The sequence below is a fragment of the Mixophyes fleayi genome, chromosome 7, assembly GCF_038048845.1.
Source record: "Mixophyes fleayi isolate aMixFle1 chromosome 7, aMixFle1.hap1, whole genome shotgun sequence".
Lineage (NCBI taxonomy): Eukaryota > Metazoa > Chordata > Amphibia > Anura > Limnodynastidae > Mixophyes > Mixophyes fleayi.
The window spans coordinates 26,567-48,376 of NC_134408.1; the positions used below are offsets into that span (position 1 = coordinate 26,567).

General features: G+C 45.5%; 1 protein-coding gene across 1 annotated transcript in view; it reads right to left on the reverse strand.

The window, feature by feature from the left end:
* Positions 1-21,810, reverse strand: part of LOC142097104 (cytochrome P450 4B1-like) — a 42,560-nt gene that overhangs the window by 805 nt on the left and 19,945 nt on the right. Inside the window, exons 2-11 of the mRNA XM_075178696.1 lie at positions 20,871-21,015; positions 20,456-20,500; positions 18,380-18,507; positions 16,434-16,558; positions 14,663-14,814; positions 11,244-11,350; positions 10,068-10,258; positions 9,853-9,986; positions 5,891-5,955; positions 5,414-5,496 (exon numbers count right to left, since the gene is read on the reverse strand). Coding sequence (XP_075034797.1) covers positions 5,414-5,496; positions 5,891-5,955; positions 9,853-9,986; positions 10,068-10,258; positions 11,244-11,350; positions 14,663-14,814; positions 16,434-16,558; positions 18,380-18,507; positions 20,456-20,500; positions 20,871-21,015 — 1,175 coding nt within the window. The remainder of the gene's footprint in view (positions 1-5,413; positions 5,497-5,890; positions 5,956-9,852; positions 9,987-10,067; positions 10,259-11,243; positions 11,351-14,662; positions 14,815-16,433; positions 16,559-18,379; positions 18,508-20,455; positions 20,501-20,870; positions 21,016-21,810) is intronic.

Consider the following 21,810-nt stretch of genomic DNA (forward strand, 5'->3'; position numbering starts at 1 on the left):
GTGTCAGTACATGTCCTCATGTTCTAATACTTCTCTTCCCCTCCAGTGTCAGTACATGTCCTCGTGTTCTAATACTTCTCTTCCCCCCAGTGTCAGTGCATGTCCTCGTGTTCTAATACTTCTCTTCCCCTCCAGTGTCAGTACATGTCCTTGTGTTCTAATACTTCTCTTCCCCCCAGTGTCAGTACATGTCCTCATGTTCTAATACTTCTCTTCCCCCCAGTGTCAGTACATGTCCTCATGTTCTAATACTTCTCTTCCCCCCAGTGTCAGTACATGTCCTCATGTTCTAATACTTCTCTTCCCCTCCAGTGTCAGTACATGTCCTCGTGTTCTAATACTTCTCTTCCCCCCAGTGTCAGTGCATGTCCTTGTGTTCTAATACTTCTCTTCCCCTCCAGTGTCAGTACATGTCCTCGTGTTCTAATACTTCTCTTCCCCCCCCAGTGTCAGTACATGTCCTCGTGTTCTAATACTTCTCTTCCCCCCAGTGTCAGTACATGTCCTTGTGTTCTAATACTTCTCTTCCCCTCCAGTGTCAGTACATGTCCTCGTGTTCTAATACTTCTCTTCCCCACCCAGTGTCAGTACATGTCCTCGTGTTCTAATACTTCTCTTCCCCCCAGTGTCAGTACATGTCCTCGTGTTCTAATACTACTCTTCCCTCCAGTGTCAGTACATGTCCTCATGTTCTAATACTTCTCTTCCCCTCCAGTGTCAGTACATGTCCTCGTGTTCTAATACTTCTCTTCCCCCCAGTGTCAGTACATGTCCTCGTGTTCTAATACTTCTCTTCCCCCCAGTGTCAGTACATGTCCTCGTGTTCTAATACTTCTCTTCCCCCCCCAGTGTCAGTACATGTCCTCGTGTTCTAATACTTCTCTTCCCCCCAGTGTCAGTACATGTCCTCGTGTTCTAATACTTCTCTTCCCCCCAGTGTCAGTACATGTCCTTGTGTTCTAATACTTCTCTTCCCCTCCAGTGTCAGTACATGTCCTCGTGTTCTAATACTTCTCTTCCCCTCCAGTGTCAGTACATGTCCTTGTGTTCTAATACTTCTCTTCCCCCCAGTGTCAGTACATGTCCTTGTGTTCTAATACTTCTCTTCCCCTCCAGTGTCAGTACATGTCCTTGTGTTCTAATACTTCTCTTCCCCCTCAGTGTCAGTACATGTCCTCGTGTTCTAATACTTCTCTTCCCCACCCAGTGTCAGTACATGTCCTCGTGTTCTAATACTTCTCTTCCCCCCAGTGTCAGTACATGTCCTCGTGTTCTAATACTTCTCTTCCCCCCCAGTGTCAGTACATGTCCTCGTGTTCTAATACTTCTCTTCCCCCCAGTGTCAGTACATGTCCTCGTGTTCTAACACTTCTCTTCCTTTGTAGAATGTTTCCCTCCTGCACCTTGTTATAACCCTGGATATATGTGAAAGTTTCTATCATGTCCCCCGTTCCCTTCTCTGCTCCAAACTATACATATTAAGATCTTTCAGTCTTTCCGGGTAAGTTTTGTGCTGTAGACCATGCACCATTCCTTGTACAGTCTGTAATGTAGTTATATCCTTCTGGAGATATGGCCTCCAGAACTGAACACCGTTGTCTATATGAGGCCGTAACCAATGACCTATACAGTGGTATTATTACTTATTTCTTTCTGCTACTGATTCCTCTCCCTATACAACCAGCATCTGACTTGTTCCTCATTGCTTTGTTACATTGCTTACCTGCCTTTATGTCACCTGAAATAGTGACTCCTAGATCCCTTTCCTCCTCAGTAGTTTCCATTATAATGCCATTAATACTATATTTAAAACTTGGGTTTTTGAGACCCAAAAGGTTATTAGTACTAAACTATTGTTTAACATTAAGTCTGGAATTGTAATATGTAACTATCAAAACCTCCATCTGTAAATCTGCAACATGCAGGAACTTTATATTGTACATCCTGTGACAAGGATGCTGCTAATCTGATATTCTGCTAAATAAAACAACATGTTTTCTCAGTGTTACCCCCAATTCTGTTCCAAGTGTTACATAACAAGTACAGATGGAGCACAGTTGTCTTAGGACACATAACCACGTAGGGCTCGCTTAGTGGTACTTTGTCATACCAAGCGTCATGTAAGATTTCCTCCCACTATCTGCAGTACTGCTTTTTTAAATTTACCTCCCCTCCAATGCAACATGGTTTTGTCAAGGTGCAAAGTTACTCATTTATTTTTGCTTTACTTTCCTTAACGAATCAGGCCCTGAGTTAAACTGCCCCAAGATGGAGGAAATAATTCAGGCTTTTCTACACACTACAGCTACACTGCAGGAGGCCACCAGGGTGCAGCAAATTGCCACTCACCAGTTCCAGAGGGAATAGCGCCAAGACCACTAAACCCTGAAAGAGGAAGTGCAGCAGCTTGCTTGCTGGAAATATTTCCACTGACACCGCGGCTAGCTCAAGCGCTATAGGGTTAGTCATGTTTTTCAAAAGATGTCTAATGATGTTTAGGCTTATCTTACCACCTTTGAGAGAACAGCCAACTAAGAGGTCTGGCATAAAGAACAGTGAGCACCTTTTCTTTCTGGGGAACCCCATTATTTTGATATGAGCCTTGAGGATGCTCGGAACAATGACAAACTAAAAACAGAGATCCTGACTCATTTAGGGGTAACCCTGTATGTTCAAGCATAATACGTGCATCGCTGGCTGTCTCTTCTGGACAAGTCTCCCCTTTCCCTAATACATGACCTCATCCAGCTCACTAAGAAATCTCTACAACCAGAGACTTCTATAACTGGACCACAAATCAGGGAAAGGGTCATCATGGATTGATGTTTGGAATCTCTGTCTGCGCAAATGTGTGAGCCACGGGAATCCTACAAGAGCAGACAAGCTGGTAGAAAAGGTGGAGAGGTATACAGCTAATGGAGAACTAATCATTTTTTGGCAGCTCCCCCTAGACCTGCAGTAGTGACCTATAGAGGTTTCTGAAAGACTGTTCCATGGGAAAAGGGTGCTGGCAATGGAACAGACTTAAAAACAGAAAGACTGTAGTCACAGGACCTGGAGAATGGCCAGCTATGCCAGGAAGGCCCCTGCCTCAAAAAGAACTGTGTAAACTGGGACATGTTGTTGCTAATTGTCCAGTCACTGATGAACCCACGCAATGTGGGTTCCTCCCTTAGGATGTAAGCTCGCTTGAGCAGGGCCCTCTTCCCTCCTGTCTCCTTACCCGTTCTTCTGCTCCGTGTCTATTGCATCTGCCTACCTGGAGTTTCTGAAGTATTGGTACTTTTGTTTATTGTTCTGTACTGTTACACCCTGTATAGTCTACTGTTTGTACTGTGTACGGCGCTGCGGAAACCTTGTGGCGCCTAACAAATAAATGATAATAATAATAATTATAATAATGTGATGCTGCTTCTGACAATCCTTCTGTCCTTCTGTGCCCAGCTAGCCTATACTGCAGTACAGAATACAGGCTGAGCCAAACAAGGAAATGTGTGCAATTACCATGGAGGGAAAATGTGTAGAACTCAGGCAGCCTAGTTACACTTGTCAAGACAGGGTTAATGAACCTTTCAAAACTCCAGGGCAAAACCATTGGTGTAATTTGGGGCATCCAGCATTATGTTACATTTAATGTGAATATAGAGACCCCCCACCCTATTGGTTCAACTGTTGTTACTGTGGGATTGGTCCCTTTCTTAATGCACAATGCTTTTATAAGGAGGGACTTTCCCTACTTCTGGTAGTTGTGGGAACCGATATGGTCACAGGGGTGAAATCGTAGATCCCTTTGATAATACTGTTGACACAGTGTCAGTGGTTGTGTCTTCTGAATCCGCTGAAACATTTCTTTTTTGTACCAAACTTACCCGCTCCACGCTCCAGCGCTTCTCCGTTCGTTCCGATCCCGGCACTTCTGGGTGGCGGGTCACATGACCGCCTGTCGGGGTTGGTATTTTGAATGTCCTGCACTACTTAGACGCTGCACTGACACTCAGCCGGACTCCTCTTCCTTGTTACCTGCTACTACACTGTCCTGCTCCCTGTGAGTGTTCACTGCCGGATCATCAGTGTACCATCCCCTACCTGTCTGACCCTGAGCTGCTGGATCTCCTGTGTACTGAACTTGGTTTGTCTGGCTACCTATTGCTGGATCACCTAAGTACCAAACTTGGCTTGACTGACTACTCTGCGCCTGACTACTCGTGTACCTAAGCATTCAATACTTTCTGTGCCTATTTCCCTGTACCTGATCCTGGCCTGCCTGTTCATTCTGTGCTACATTCAGTGTTCCTGATTCCAGCGCTATAACTATCTCTGCACTATCTTCTGAGTACGTCATCCAATACTTAGGCCTTGTGTTATATCCCGAGACAGTCCAGGGGGCCGCGACCTGCGAGTTCTCAGCAGCTACGCCCATCCTGCCTTGCAGCGGTTCTTGGTAAACACAGAGGATCTCGTTAGACTCCGCGCCCCTGGTCTGCCAGTGCCAATTGGATTAGCACAGGTCTCTCGTCCTGCAGAGTGTAACACTATTACAAGTATGGCTGGGGAACACAGGGTGATGAGGCCAGCAGTGTGGCACAACATGACGCATCTCCTCCAGAGGAAAGAGATGTTGGTGAAGAGGCAGAGAGTATACTTAATCTTGAAGTTAAGACCCCACTTTAGTAAACGCAAAAGCAATTAATGGGGAGCCAGTAGAACCTGACAGTAAGATTTTCTACCCTCACAAGGCAATGAACCAGGATTTGCTGTAAATAGGGGGAATACATTGTGGATCAACACACTATTTCCTAAGCCATTTAGAACAGGGTTAGACCTGGTTCATGGTGCCATAACTGCAGGACACTTAAACTCTCCTATTACACAATAGGTGGTTGTGATGTACATATCTGCGAATAAGCTTATTCATTTGTGTATGTATTGTAGCTCAACCGTTACAGTAATGGTGTCTGGCTACATATTGTATACTATACTCTGTACTTAGGATTATGGCACGCATATACCAATATACTCTATAGAGTACTATATAATGAATGCATTCAGAGCTATACATATTGTGATTTATACATATTATAGCATCACATGAAGATGTAATGGGCAATTGGACAATACTTCACTCTTCTAGTCCCGAAGACACAGATACAAGAAAATATGTTCCCTTAATGTGCCATGCAGCGCTCCTGCTTACCAGTAATAATGTGAGCTGTGCTCCATCTGTACATAGCTATCACACTCTACCCGTTAAACACCTATTAAAGGCATGGTAGAAGAAGCTCTATTTTATTCATTCTCCTCTGTGTTAATAACACTTTACCAATGATTCTTGTTTTGTTAGGGATATATTGTTACTATTGGACACATAGGACATGGTATTTCCGTATAACAGTCCATATTAAACACAATATACCTGGGTCCCGCTGCAAAAGCAACAAAGGCGTGGGAATGGCGCGTAGAAGAATTCTCTTGGGAGAAACGAAGGGGGTCAAACGCCTGGAAGATATAGATCAACTGGATTATACAGCGATATTTCTCATGGATCAATGTATAAATGTTTAGCATGAAAGATTTAAAGCACTTATATGTGTGTGAAGAGGAAGAACAATCAGTGTGCAAAAGGGTAGATGAAAGAAATATGTGAAAAACGTTAAAATGGTGAAAATTTAAACCCGGGAAGAAAATCTGTTCTGCTGAGGCTACACCAATTAGATTGTAACCCTAAACCTATTATATATGATGGTAATTATACATGAAAACTAAAGAAAAACACAAATATTCAGAAAGTTTTGGGAGTTTGGGGGAAGGAGAGATAAAGATATAACTGTCCTCCAGGTCATCCTAATGGATATATTCCCTCACAATATGTATAAAAGAAAGAAGACTTTACCTCTGGGTCCTTCCAGACTGCTGGGTTACGATGAATGCAGTACATGTTTAAACTGACAACAGTGCCTAAAGTGTAAGAGTATTACAGTAAGAAATAAAGGTTTAACAACTGAATTACAATAGAACTAAATCCGACAGTTTTAATAAATATATATTTTTGAATCAATTACCTTTTACCCCTAATGACTCTCTTTGCTTAGTAAACAGATACATTTTAGCAGTTTTGCTAAGTACTGGTTAAATGAGGAAAACTCTGATGTGGTATCATTCAGAAGGGATGAGAAGTATACTATATAAATATACATTAATAGTAATAATAAGATGCCAGACAGACAAAACAGATGAATGAGAGCTTGATGACTACAAACAAAGCTATGGGCACTGCAATCATTTCTATAACTTACACTGAGCAATATCAGTTTAATAGTGCACACAGCTCCAACACAGCAGTGACCAATGTACCGGCTCCAACTCAGCAGTGACCAATGTACCGGCTCCAACACAGCAGTGACCAATGTACCGGCTCCAACACAGCAGTGACCAATGTACCGGCTCCAACATAGAAGTGTCCAATGTACCGGCTCTAACATAGCAGTCTCCAATGTACAAGCTCTAACATAGCCGTCTCCAATGTAGCAGCTCCAACACAGCAGTGACCAATGTACTGGCTCTAACATAGCAGTGACCAATGTACTGGCTCTAACACAGCAGTGACCAATGTATCGGCTCTAACACAGCAATCAACAATGTACCGGCTCTTACACAGCAATCACCAATGTACCGGCTCTAACACAGCAGTGACCAATGAACCGGCTCTAACACAGCAGTGACCAATGTACCGGCTCCAACATAGAAGTGTCCAATGTACCGGCTCTAACATAGCCGTCTCCAATGTAGCAGCTCCAACACAGCAGTGACCAATGTACTGGCTCTAACATAGCAGTGACCAATGTACTGGCTCTAACACAGCAGTGACCAATGTATCGGCTCTAACACAGCAATCAACAATGTATCGGCTCTTACACAGCAATCACCAATGTATCGGCTCTAACACAGCAGTGACCAATAAACTGGCTCCAACACAGCAGTGACCAATGTACCGGCTCTTACACAGCAATCACCAATGTACCGCCTCTAACACAGCAGTGACCAATATACCGCCTCTAACACAGCAGTGACCAATGTACCGGCTCTAACATAGCAGTCTCCAATGTACCGGCTCTAACATAGCAGTGACCAATGTACTGGCTCTAACACAGCAGTGACCAATGTACCGGCTCTAACACAGCAGTGACCAATGTATCGGCTCTAACACAGCAGTGACCAATGTATCGGCTCTAACACAGCAGTGACCAATGTACCAGCTCCAACTCAGCAGTCTCCAATGTACCGGCTCTAACACAGCAGTGACCAATGTACCGGCTCTAACATAGCAGTCTCCAATGTATCGGCTCTAACTCAGCAGTCTCCAATGTACCGGCTCTAACACAGCAGTGACCAGTGTACCAGCTCTAACATAGCAGTCTCCAATGTAACGGCTCTAACTCAGCAGTCTCCAATGTACTGGCTCTAACACAGCAGTGACCAATGTACTGGCTCCAACTCAGCAGTGACCAATGTACCGGCTCTAACACAGCAGTGACCAGTGTACCGGCTCTAACATAGCAGTCTCCAATGTAACGGCTCTAACTCAGCAGTCTCCAATGTATCGGCTCTAACTCAGCAGTCTCCAATGTATTGGCTCTAACACAGCAGTGACCAATGTATCGGCTCTAACACAGCAGTGACCAATGTACCGGCTCTAACACAGCAGTGACCAATGTACCGGCTCCAACACAGCAGTAACCAATGTACCGGCTCCAACTCAGCAGTGACCAATTTACCGGCTCCAACACAGCAGTGACCAATGTACCAGCTCCAACTCAGCAGTGACCAATGTACCAGCTCCAACTCAGCAGTGACCAATGTACCGGCTCCAACACAGCAGTGACCAATGTACCGGCTCCAACACAGCAGTGACCAATGTACCGGCTCCAACACAGCAGTGACCAATGTACCGGCTCCAACTCAGCAGTGACCAATGTACCTTCTCTAACACAGCAGTGACCAATGTACCGGCTCCAACACAGCAGTGACCAATGTACCGGCTCCAACACAGCAGTGACCAATGTACCGGCTCCAACACAGCAGTGACCAATGTACCGGCTCTAACACAGCAGTGACCAATGTACCGGCTCTAACATAGCCGTCTCCAATGTAGCGGCTCTAACACAGCAGTGACCAATGTACCGGCTCAAACACAGCAGTGACCAATGTACCGGCTCCAACACAGCAGTGACCAATGTACCGGCTCCAACTCAGCAGTGACCAATGTACCGGCTCCAACACAGCAGTGACCAATGTACCGGCTCTAACATAGCAGTCTCCAATGTACCGGCTCTAACATAGCAGTGACCAATGTACTGGCTCTAACACAGCAGTGACCAATGTATCGGCTCTAACACAGCAGTGACCAATGTATCGGCTCTAACACAGCAGTGACCAATGTACCAGCTCCAACTCAGCAGTCTCCAATGTACCGGCTCTAACACAGCAGTGACCAATGTACTGGCTCTAACATAGCAGTCTCCAATGTATCGGCTCTAACTCAGCAGTCTCCAATGTACCGGCTCTAACACAGCAGTGACCAATGTACCGGCTCTAACATAGCAGTCTCCAATGTAACGGCTCTAACTCAGCAGTCTCCAATGTACTGGCTCTAACACAGCAGTGACCAATGTACTGGCTCCAACTCAGCAGTGACCAATGTACCGGCTCCAACTCAGCAGTGGCCAATGTACCGGCTCTAACACAGCAGTGACCAATGTACCGGCTCTAACACAGCAGTGACCAATGTACCGGCTCTAGCATAGCAGTCTCCAATGTACCGGCTCTAACTCAGCAGTCTCCAATGTATTGGCTCTAACACAGCAGTGACCAATGTACTGGCTCCAACTCAGCAGTGACCAATGTACCGGCTCCAACTCAGCAGTGACCAATGTATCGGCTCCAACACAGCAGTGACCAATGTATCGGCTCCAACACAGCAATCACCAATGTACCGCCTCTAACACAGCAGTGACCAATATACCGCCTCTAACATAGCAGTGACCAATGTACCGGCTCTAACATAGCAGTCTCCAATGTACCGGCTCTAACATAGCAGTGACCAATGTACTGGCTCTAACACAGCAGTGACCAATGTATCGGCTCTAACACAGCAATCACCAATGTACTGGCTCTAACACAGCAGTGACCAATGTACTGGCTCCAACTCAGCAGTGACCAATGTACCGGCTCCAACTCAGCAGTGACCAATGTATCGGCTCCAACACAGCAGTGACCAATGTACCGGCTCTAACACAGCAGTGACCAATGTACTGCCTCTAACATAGCAGTCTCCAATGTACCGGCTCTAACATAGCCGTCTTCAATGTGGCGGCTCTAACATAGCAGTGACCAATGTACTGGCTCTAACATAGCAGTGACCAATGTACTGGTTCTAACACAGCAGTGACCAATGTACCGGCTCTAACACAGCAGTCTCCAATGTCCCGGCTCTAACATAGCAGTGACCAATGTACTGGTTCTAACACAGCAGTGACCAATGTACCGGCTCTAACACAGCAGTCTCCAATGTCCCGGCTCTAACATAGCAGTCTCTAATGTACCGGCTCTAACATAGCAGTGACCAATGTACTGGCTCTAACATAGCAGTGACTAATGTACTCTGGACGCTCTCAGACAGTCTATGATAGATGGGATGCAATAAAAAGATTAATTTTTAATATAACTATTGTTATTACTATACAGTGTACATATAAATTATCATTTATTATAACATATATAATAATAGTATAATTTTTATAGTTATTACTGAAATGTAAACTTTCCCATTGAGCACATCACATCTGTACCAATTACCTGCTGGTAAGTTACGTCCATCGAAGAATGTGACAGGTTTGGAAAGCTCCCTGGACACTGACGGCACCGGAGGATAGAGGCGAAGACTCTCCTTGATGCACATTGTGGTGTAGGATAACCTGCTCAGGTCTTCCCTGGAAGATATATGCTGAATAACTACAGGTAACTGTCAATGAGTGAATAGCCGTTAGTGTTCATGTATGATGAGGTCTCACCACTCTATGGTCTGCCTGTCTCCCAGGACCTCTCTGATCTCCTCCCGACACTTCTCCTGATGTTCAGGATATTTGGCCATACAGTACAAGATCCAGGAGATCCCGCTGGCTGTTGTGTCATGTCCTTCAAACATGAAAGTGTCCACCTCCGCCCGCAGGTCCTTGTCAGACAGACTCTGTCCGTTCTCATCCTAAGCCAAATAGGTTTATTGTCACACGATCAAATGCAATGTAAGTTAGGAACTGGTGCGATAAAAACCTGTTATAATGAAGTCAGATGTATATATGTATATACACACACCGATCAGCCACAACATTAAACCCACTGACAAATGAAATGAATAACATTGATTATACAATGGGACCAGTCAAGGGGTGGGATATATTAATCATCAAGTGAACAGTCAGTTCTTGAAGTAGATGTTGTTTGAATTATTACACTGGAGGGACAGCAGGTGGCGCTGTTACCAAATGTGTTTATGTGTTATCACTCTGTAGTATAGAGATGTACTCTGTTGTACAGGTATGTTCTAGTAATGTTAATGTTCCCAGTTTGTGCTTATTGAATATGAAAGAAGTATTGATCTCCTAAATTCTTTTACATCATGTGGACGGCCAGGTGCATGTGGGTTGTTTACCAGGGGAAGAGATGACACCAGAATGCACTATGGGAATATGGCAAGCTGGCGGAGGCAGTGTGATGCTCTAGATAATGTTCTGCTGGGAGACCTTGTGTCCTGGCATTCATGTGGATGTTACTCTGAAACGTACCACCTACTTAAACATTGCTGCAGACCAAGTACACCCCTTCATGACGACGGTATTCTCTGATGGCAGTGACCTCTTTCAGCAGGATAATGCACCCTGCCACACTGCAAAAATTGTTCAGGAATGGTTTGAGGAACATGACAGAGAGTTCAAGGTGTTGATCTCAATCTGGTCGATCATCTGTGGGATGTGCTGGAAAAACAAGTATAAGCCATGGAGGCCTCATCTCACAACTTACAAGACTTAAAGGATCTATTGGTAACGTCTTGGTGCAAGATACCACAGGACACCTTCAGAGGTCTTGTGGAGTCCATGCCTCGATGGGTCAGAGCTGTTTTGGCGGCACGGGTGTGGCTGCTCGGTGTATACATACTCACACATGTCAGTAACAGAGGTCAGTAAACTAACCTTGGCACAGAGAAGTATGTCCAGAAAATCTGGGTGTCTCTTCTGTCTGATTTTCTCCATCTCCTGCTTGTTTTCTAAGAGTTGTTTTCTCTGTTTAATAACTTTATCTGACCCAAGAAAATGCAATAATAGCATTAATGTTATACAATGTGCTGAACTTTAGATATACAGTTGGGAACTATGTAGTATACTCGCTTTGCAGAAATCTCATCTACATAAAACGCACTGAATACATACACTGACTAAACTGGTGGAGGCTGCGCTGTGTTTTCACTTGGACATAATACTTTGGCATTTCCCTGAAATTAGACAGGGATAAAAAGGAGACAGAGAGATGGCGAAAGATGAATATGAGACAGAGAGATGGTGACTGCAAACTTGTAGTGAAAACAGAGGAATTGCAGTCATAAGGATTAAACCATAACATAACTGTGGCAAATGAAACCTAATAAGGGACTGTATTGTAAATACTGTATAATCTGTGCTTCTCTGTAAGCTAGGGTGTAACAAAGCAAAGTTCTGCTCTAACAGGGTGAATGATCTAACTCAATGTGTTAAATGTAAGGCCAGAAATACTGGTCTGTGCTTAGTCTGCAGACCTAAGAACCACAAGATAACATTGGCTGCTGTAGGGGGAACTGGACTTCTCAAAGACCTCATAGTGGAGCTACGTCCTGGTATTGGAGTGGTTTTTGGCACCTAAAGAGAAATCAAGGAACCGCCCCAGCAAGGGGTCTTACACAAAGAAACATGACCACATGATGGCTTACTATATTTTATATAGGCAAATATAATTCTATTACCAAAATACCACTTGCAATCAATATAATTAGTGATCACCCACATATTAATAAATTGGATGATGAAGCTGTCGCACAGGGTATGAGAGGAAATTAGTATCAGCTCAACTTTTCCACTTGACCTATCCCTGTTTGGTACATATATATTGGTAAATTTATATTGAATTTATTAATGATGAAATTGGGTATGTGTGACACTCCCTAGAACAGGGGAGATGTAAATTGTGTTTATAAAACGTTGTCACAGCTTCCCCAGGAGACCAATCAACCATTGTAGGAGGCAAGAGGTGAAACGTGTTGTTAAAAGATGAGACCGCGCTGTTGAAACTATAAAATTGTCAATAAAATATACTTAAAAAAAAAAAAAAAAGATTAGACTGCTAGCAAAATATTGTCAGATGTTTGGGAAATCAATCAACATTGATAGGCTGTCCATCTTCCAAGCCAATTTCCCTTGGTGCAGATTTTACAACGTGTATGTAAGTTTATACTCTGAAACGTTCTCTTTTTTGTTTTTACATGTTTTGCTGTATGTTATGTCATCTTTTATTAATTCTATTTATAACCTGTAAGCATTGTACTTTTGTTGTATCTTAGATCTAAAATTGAATAAGTGCTGTCCTTTTTGCTCTAAATAAATTCACTGCCTGTTTGAAAGAGGGTGATTGCTTGGCTTTGTTAACCCTTTAAATATCAGTGTGGGAAGTGTTGACTCTTTTAGCTATCAGAGCGCATAGTTTGTGTCATTGGGTAATTAGGTCATAGACTTTCTAGGGGCCTTATACATAGATGGTGGCAGTTAAGAGTCTGGAAGGGGGTGTCTGTGTTGGGGAAAGAACCAATAAGATCTGTAACCTTAGGGATAGGTGGGTGCAAGATCGAGTGCTTGAATCCTGTGTTTCCCTTTACAGTAAAATTCCAAGTCACGAGTGCGCGGAGTGCAGTTTGTGACAGGTAAAGGTAGTCAGGAGTAAGGATAGACCGTGACAACAGAGTAAGAATAGACAGTGGGAGAAGAGACACCTGCGGCAGAGACAGTGACAGCAGAGTAAGGATAGACAGTGGCAGCAGAGACACCTGTGGCAGAGACAGTGACAGCAGAGTAAGTATAGGCAGTGGGAAAAGAGACACCTGCGGCAGAGACAGTGACAGCAGAGTGATAGACAGTGGGAAAAGAGACAACAGCGGCAGAGACAGTGACAGCAGAGTAAGGATAGACAGTGGGAAAAGAGACAACAGCGGCAGAGACAGTGACAGCAGAGTAAGGATAGACAGTGGCAGCAGAGACACCTGTGGCAGAGACAGTGACAGCAGAGTAAGGATAGACAGTGGCAGCAGAGACACCTGCGGCAGAGACAGTGACAGTAGAGTAAGGATAGACAGTGGCAGCAGAGACAGTGACAGCACAGTAAGGATAGACAGTGGGAGCAGAGACACCTGTGGCAGAGACAGTGACAGCAGAGTAAGGATAGACAGTGGGAGCAGAGACACCTGCGGCATAGACAGTGACAGCAGAGTAAGGATAAGCAGTGGCAGTAGAGACAGTGACAGCAGAGTAAGGATAGACAGTGGCAGCAGAGACACCTGCGGCATAGACAGTGACAACAGAGTAAGGATAGACAGTGGCAGCAGAGACAGTGACAGCAGAGTAAGGATAGACAGTGGAAGCAGAGACACCTGCGGCATAGACAGTGACAACAAGGATAATATGCTAGCAGATGCTACTTAAATTGGAGAACGTAAGACATTTAGTTAATTAATGTTATTGAAAATATTAACTCAAACAATAAACGCAAGATCTCATTCACTAGGATAGAGATCTGATGAAGTAGCTGATCCTCTATTATTCTTCACATGATTTACTATTCTGTAATCCTCATGCTCTTCTCTAATCTCTACTAGTCCTATCTTTTTCCTAACTGTTTGTAATAAATTGCATGTGTAATGGGTCTGGTCTAGGTCTATATTTAGGTGGGCTCATACCTAGGGAGAGCACTGCATATGGTTATAACCATTTATATGCTTTCACACGTATGACTATGTGTTAGTATGTATCATGCTGGTTCCCTGCAGAAGTAGATGGCTGGCAGTTCTGGTAATGTCAGCTAGAGCACCCCCCCCCCCCTCCTCCGTTGTGGCATCAGCGCACCCATGTCCAAAGCAGCGGCCTCAGATCCAATAAATATGTATATAAAGGGCCACAGCTGGGCCCTTTATATACAACAGGCTCTCACCAATCCTGTATAGCAGAGATCTAGTGCATGGGCACACAGCTCCCTCATTCTATTACAATGGGAATATATACAGAAAATGTCTAGACAAATTGTATATAATGTGGGAGATATGAAGCAACTGTTCCTCGTCTACATAAACCAGACACCAAGAAAGATTCACTTTTTTATATAGATAAAAGAATATTAAGGTTCCTGGGATTTACTATATCACCGAAAAGAAACAGTTATAAGATCCTATCCCCATTTCTATAGGTCTCTGCAGGATGACCTAGTGTGTGGCTGTGTGTTACCCTTTAATACTGTCAAACCCCATTTACTTAGCAGTGATAGATTTGGTGGTGAGTACAGAACAGATGGTCCTGTCCACGTAACACTGGTGACTTACCGGTGTGAAGATGCGCTATACGACACGCTCTGCGAAAATGAAATCCATGAGGGCTTAGGTGATAAATGAGCTCACTGTGATAGGGGAACGTCCGGATCCTTTGTTGTGTCAGACGGGCAAGGTCATACACAGCATTGATATAGGAATTATCACTGCAAATAAAAACAGGATTATCAGCTTTCAAAGCAGACATTACAATTACAGCACGATGGATCGATAATCTTCATTTCATATAGAGATGCGTTTTACACGCCAAACCTCCCAAATCAGTACCTCATATCACTAATCGGTGCTGTTACAAGACCCTGCTTCCTGCACTCAGCTTACTCCATTCCCATCCACAGATCAATAATCTGTGCTGCTGGGGACCCTGCTCCTTCCACTATATAACTCTCAGTCTGTGGCTTCCTGCTGCCTCCAAAAGTGCAGGCATCCCAAAAATGTTTTCATTTGTAATAAGATCTCCCAATTATTGGTGAGATGATTTGTAAATCATTGCTACCTTGTGATTGAATACAGTCTCTTGTACATAACTTGTGTAATTGTGTTACTTGTTGAATGCCACTATTTACAGAGACAGCCATAGCAATGATAAGACTATAAAATATTCAGTCTCTCCCTCAGATGCACCCCTCAGACCTACCCTTCAGACACACACCCTCAGACGTACCACTCAGACCAACCCCTCAAACACACCCTTCAGACATACCCCTCAGACGCACCCCTCAGACGCACCCCTCAGACCTACCCTTCAGACATACCCCTCAGACGCACCCCTCAGACGCACCCCTCAGACCTACCATTCAGACACTCCCCTCAGACCTACCCCTCAGACACATCCCTCAGACACACCCCTCAGACGCACCCCTCAGACGCACCACTCAGACACACCCCTCAGACACTCCCCTTTAGACCTACCCCTCAGACACATCGCTCAGACACATCCCTCAGACACACCCCTCAGACGCACCCCTCAGACGCACCACTCAGACACACCCCTCAGACACTCCCCTTTAGACCTACCCCTCAGACACATCGCTCAGACACATCCCTCAGACACACCCCTCAGACACACCCCTCAGACGCACCCATCAGACACACATCTCCAACTCACCCTCAGACGCACCCCTCAGACGCACCCCTCATACACACCCCTCAGACCTACCCTTCAGACACACCCCTCAGACGTACCACTCAGATGCACCCCTCAGACCTACCATTCAGACACACACCCTCAGACGTACCACTCAGACCAACCCCTCAAACACACCCTTCAGACATACCCCTCAGACGCACCCCTCAGACCTACCCTTCAGACACACCCCTCAGACGTACCACTCAGACCAACCCCTCAAACACACCCTTCAGACATACCCCTCAGACGCACCCCTCAGACCTACCCTTCAGACACACCCCTCAGACACACCCCTCAGACGCACCCCTCAGACCTACCATTCAGACACTCCCCTGAGACCTACCCCTCAGACACATCCCTCAGACACACCCCTCAGACGCACCCCTCAGACGCACCACTCAGACACACCCCTCAGACACTCCCCTCAGACTTACCCCTCAGACACATCGCTCAGACACATCCCTCAGACACACCCCTCAACACACCCCTCAGACCTACCATTCAGACACTCCCCTGAGACCTACCCCTCAGACACATCCCTCAGACACACCCCTCAGACGCACCCCTCAGACGCACCACTCAGACACACCCCTCAGACCTACCATTCAGACACACATTCCTGATAAAACCACTCACTTGTCCGTCTGGCAGTTGCTGTGGTAACTGAAGGCGCACTTCATGATGCTGTCCAGCGCCATCAGACTAACATACTGGAAAAGTTCCACAGACTCTTTCTGATTGTTCCGCGAATCCCATTTATCCTGTTACAAAGTGTTACACAAAACAGAGTCACAGACAGACAACGGCTGGTAACTGATTCTGAGGCTTAATCTGTCCCTGGAAACAAACAGGACAAGACGTCAGGAAACGCCAGCAATAAATCGTGTCTGTTCTTATATAACAACATCACAGCGTATCATCATGTTTACATGTAATAGGAAGGTATAGATAGACCTACCCCTCAGACACACCTCTCAGACACACCCCTCAGACGCACCCCTCAGACACACACCTCATGCACACCCATCAGACACACCTCTCAGACACACACCCATCAGACCCACACCTCAGACACACACCTCAGACACACCCATCAGACACACCTCTCAGACACACCCCTCAGACACACACCCATCAGACCCACACCTCAGATACACCCCTCAGACACACCCCCTTCAGACACACCCCCTTCAGACACACCCCTCAGACACACCCATCAGACACACACCTCAGACACACCCATCAGACACACCCCTCAGACACACACCCATCAGACCCACACCTCAGACACACCCCTCAGATGCACTCCTCAGACACACCCCTCAGACCTACCCTTCAGACACACACCTCAGACGCATCCCTCAGATGCACCCCTCAGACCTACCCTTCAGACACACACCCTCAGACGTACCACTCAGACCAACCCCTCAAACACACCCTTCAGACATACCCCTCAGACGCACCCCTCAGACGCACCCCTCAGACCTACCATTCAGACACTCCCCTCAGACCTACCCCTCAGACACATCCCTCAGACACACCCCTCAGACGCACCCCTCAGACGCACCACTCAGACACACCCCTCAGACACTCCCCTTTAGACCTACCCCTCAGACACATCGCTCAGACACATCCCTCAGACACACCCCTCAGACACACCCCTCAGACGCACCCATCAGACACACATCTCCAACTCACCCTCAGACGCACCCCTCAGACGCACCCCTCATACACACCCCTCAGACCTACCCTTCAGACACACCCCTCAGACGTACCACTCAGATGCACCCCTCAGACCTACCATTCAGACACACACCCTCAGACGTACCACTCAGACCAACCCCTCAAACACACCCTTCAGACATACCCCTCAGACGCACCCCTCAGACCTACCCTTCAGACACACCCCTCAGACGTACCACTCAGACCAACCCCTCAAACACACCCTTCAGACATACCCCTCAGACGCACCCCTCAGACCTACCCTTCAGACACACCCCTCAGACACACCCCTCAGACGCACCCCTCAGACCTACCATTCAGACACTCCCCTGAGACCTACCCCTCAGACACATCCCTCAGACACACCCCTCAGACGCACCCCTCAGACGCACCACTCAGACACACCCCTCAGACACTCCCCTCAGACTTACCCCTCAGACACATCGCTCAGACACATCCCTCAGACACACCCCTCAACACACCCCTCAGACGCACCCATCAGACACACATCTCCAACTCACCCTCAGACGCACCCCTCAGACGCACCCCTCAGACACACCCCTCAGACCTACCCTTCAGACACACCCCTCAGACGCACCCCTCAGACGCACCCCTCAGACCTACCATTCAGACACTCCCCTCAGACCTACCCCTCAGACACACCCCTCAGACCAACCCCTCAGATGCACGCCTCAGACCTACCCTTCAGACCAACCCCTCAAACACACCCTCAGACTTACCCCTCAGACCAACCCCTCAAACACACCCTTCAGACATACCCCTCAGACGCACCCCTCTGACGCACGCCTCAGACCTACCACTTAGACACTATCTTGCTTGTGCCCAGAGGCCCCACGTACCAGCATGACATTAGTAGAATCAGAGATCAGTCTGACATAAGGTTTCAGAACATCATAATGAAAACCAGGAGTCAGCAGCCTGCGATGTTGGAACCAAGTATCTCCCGACAGAACCAGTAACCCTTTACCTGTACAGAGAGGGAGAAGGACACATTAGAGTGCTTTACATCTATTATTAGATTGTATAAAATGCCACAAATGTATCAGATTCCATAGAACATCATTATACAAAAGAAAGTACTCCAGCAGCTGGGAAACTGCTGTTTAATGAGAATTACATACATTACAAATCAGCCCTTTTGATGGTGTTTCCTCAAAAATACTCCATTATTTAAATAGTAGTATTAAATATCCTTCATGAATTTATGGTGGCACCATATGTAATAATAATATATTACATATAATACAGCTCTGCTCTCTCTATCACCTTGGAGGTGATTAATATCATTACCAGGCATGACCACCCCCCCTCAACCCCAACTGCTTCCCTGGCCATGCCACTGGTGGACCGCTACACTAATGGAGGAGAGCGTGGGACAGTGCCGCGGGTTCTTCCATAATAGGTCAATTACAAACTGCCTAAATTGTGGTTCTCCGACTGCCCAGTGCACTTTACAGTACACGTCACCTCCACAAGCCATGGAACGGACTACAGAAAATCAATCTGGTGAAGCTTAGTGGGTTTGTGCATCTAAAAATGTTCAATATTATTCATTTCTTTTTAAGGCGCCACATGCCGGTCCCATGTATTATTGAGTTAATAGACAGTCACAGTAAGGCGGTATGTCCAGGCCTAGATACATTTGTCACCACAGTCAGCCTTCGAAAGTGAATGAGGTGGTCCTCCATCATAACTTAGGAATGAAACCAGACAACCACCAAGAAGAGGAGTGACGGTGGCGTCCACTGGCGGTCCTGGCAAGGAAGCAGTAAAGGGTCACTTCCACCGAACAGCATGACATCCGCCACAATCAAAGCTGCACCAGGTCACCAGGCAGCAGGGGCTGACTGGCAAATTTTAGCCTGGGGCAAAACTCGACTCAACGGCCTATTAGGAACATTATAAAGGATTAAAATGCAGGAAGCCCAGTGACCCAGAGCAAGGTAGCCCACTATGGGACCAGCCAGGGGGGCAGATGCCCCCCGGCCCCCCAGCTCAGCCTGCCCCTGACTAGGAGTACCACTAGGTCTCTATTGAGACCACCAGAGAACAGCATAGAGAGTGGGCAAGACTGGGGATCAACCAGCTCTGGGGCAGGTTAAATCTACAGTAAGCAGTATGTGTGCAGCCTGCAAGAGTCTACAGTATCTGCCCTGCAGGCAACACATGGAAATTCTGCAGCAATGTCTTCATGGTTAGTGTCCCTCATGCTGACCAATCACGTTCATGGTTTGTTTATGGAGGACCTGGTGACACAGCTAGACACAGGAACCATGGACATGCCACCGTCATCCAGTAGTCAGCCTTCCGGGACAGTCATTTATTCATTCTTACTGGGGCTTAGTAATCCATTTATGCCCACTCAGTATTCCTCCAGCAGATTTAATTTTCATAATAATGCCCAAAGTAGATGTTACTGGCCTCAGAGTATAGTCGTGTGCAGCACAGGACACCTACACCCCTAATATCACAGGTGCCACGTTCACATCTCACAGACCACGGCACAACGCCCTCTGGTAGTACCAGGTGCTGCCCAGTAGGTGTTATCCTGATGGCCCACTGCTTGTCAGTATGTTGTGTCTACAGGTAATCAAACTTTTCAAGACAGAGTAAGTTTGTTTGCAGATGATGGTGGAACGATGACTAGAAGGGGTGATATACACAGCGTGGAGAAGCACCCCTGCAATGTGTTAGAAAGGACAGTGGAAAGTTTAGCATTGTTATCAGCAACTAATAACACTGCTCCATGCAATCACAATACGAGATGTGTGGCTTTAAGAGGAATGCAACATAAATGTCGCAAAGGGTCAATGTATTCTAAGGAACAGACTGTACAAGAGATAGTGAACTAAATTACTACAGATACATAATAAATGCAATCTCCATGTGATAAGTCAGAGATAGCAGATACACACCAATCCACGGGACCAGAAAATTGTACCCAGTTGACGCTTTTGGATCTGTAAAATAGATGAAATTGTGTTATTTAACCTATAATTGTGGAATTTAGTCATCCATTAACCAAAGTGTCACTGATTCAATCCATCCTGACTGGTTCTTCCTTTAGATTGTAAGCTCAGACAAACAGGTTCCTCTCACCTCTCATTTGAATCAGGGTTATGTTTTAAAAACAACTGTTCATTAATTTTAGGGATTTTATGGGTTACTTGATGAGAAACCATTACTGTACAGCGCTGCAGAACTAGTGGCGCTATATAAATAGATAAACGATGGAAGGGGATTGGTTATCACTTGTTACCACTGGTGCATATGGCTCTGTCAGTCGTACAACACTGCTAAAGAACAACTGATAAATAAGCTTGTTCGTACCTGATCTCCCAAATATTGCTTTAGCGTAGTCTGGGTGAGTGATGATCAGACTAGCTACAAATTTTCCAATCCACAATGGGAAGGCGTTGGGATATTTCTCTACCCAAACCATTAATCTCTCCAGATCTTTTCCATCACGACGAAACTGCAAAAAAGATACAGCCAAAACTGAATTAAATTTAAAAAAAAGAAAAACCAAACTCCATTAAACCTGTCCTAGAACATGTAAATCCCCATAAAACATTTCCCACAACTTTAGCTTTGTGATGTACATTCCATTTGCAATGTTTTACATTACAAACATAATGGTGTATGTGTACACAGTATAAAGAAACAATCCCACATAGATGATTTTTTTTCTGTGTATAGAAAGTTAAATACCCTTTAAGCATGCTAGTCCACACCTGTCCTCCCATAAACCATTATCTCCTTTATAAAAGAGCTGAATCTTAGTTTACAAATTGTGACCAAGCTGTGGCCTAGGAGCCCATTAATCAATGGACGGAAAGCTCTCCTGCTGGTAAATACTGCCCTATATATTATGAGGTAATCCCACAGTATTGTGGAAAAGATAGTACTTCCATTTAGCCAAAGGTAAGATCTAAACAAAAGAATTTATTGATTAAATACATTATTTTTTCAGTGATGTTTGCCCTGTTCCCCAGAAAATAAATATAATTTTTAACTTCTCTAAGAGCAGAGGTGGATTGGATCTTAACAAGTGTTTAAAAAAAGCAATTCTGACATAAAGTTGATAGAAATTGAGCTCAATGATCCAGATGGAAGAAGTAACGGAGGTAGGAATCTGCGGGACAAGTGTCTATGCCCTAAGGGGTATATTTACTAAACTGTGGGTTTGAAAAAGTGGAGATGTTGCCTATAGCAACCGATCAGATTCTAACTGTCATTTTGTAGAATGTACTAAATAAATGATAACTAG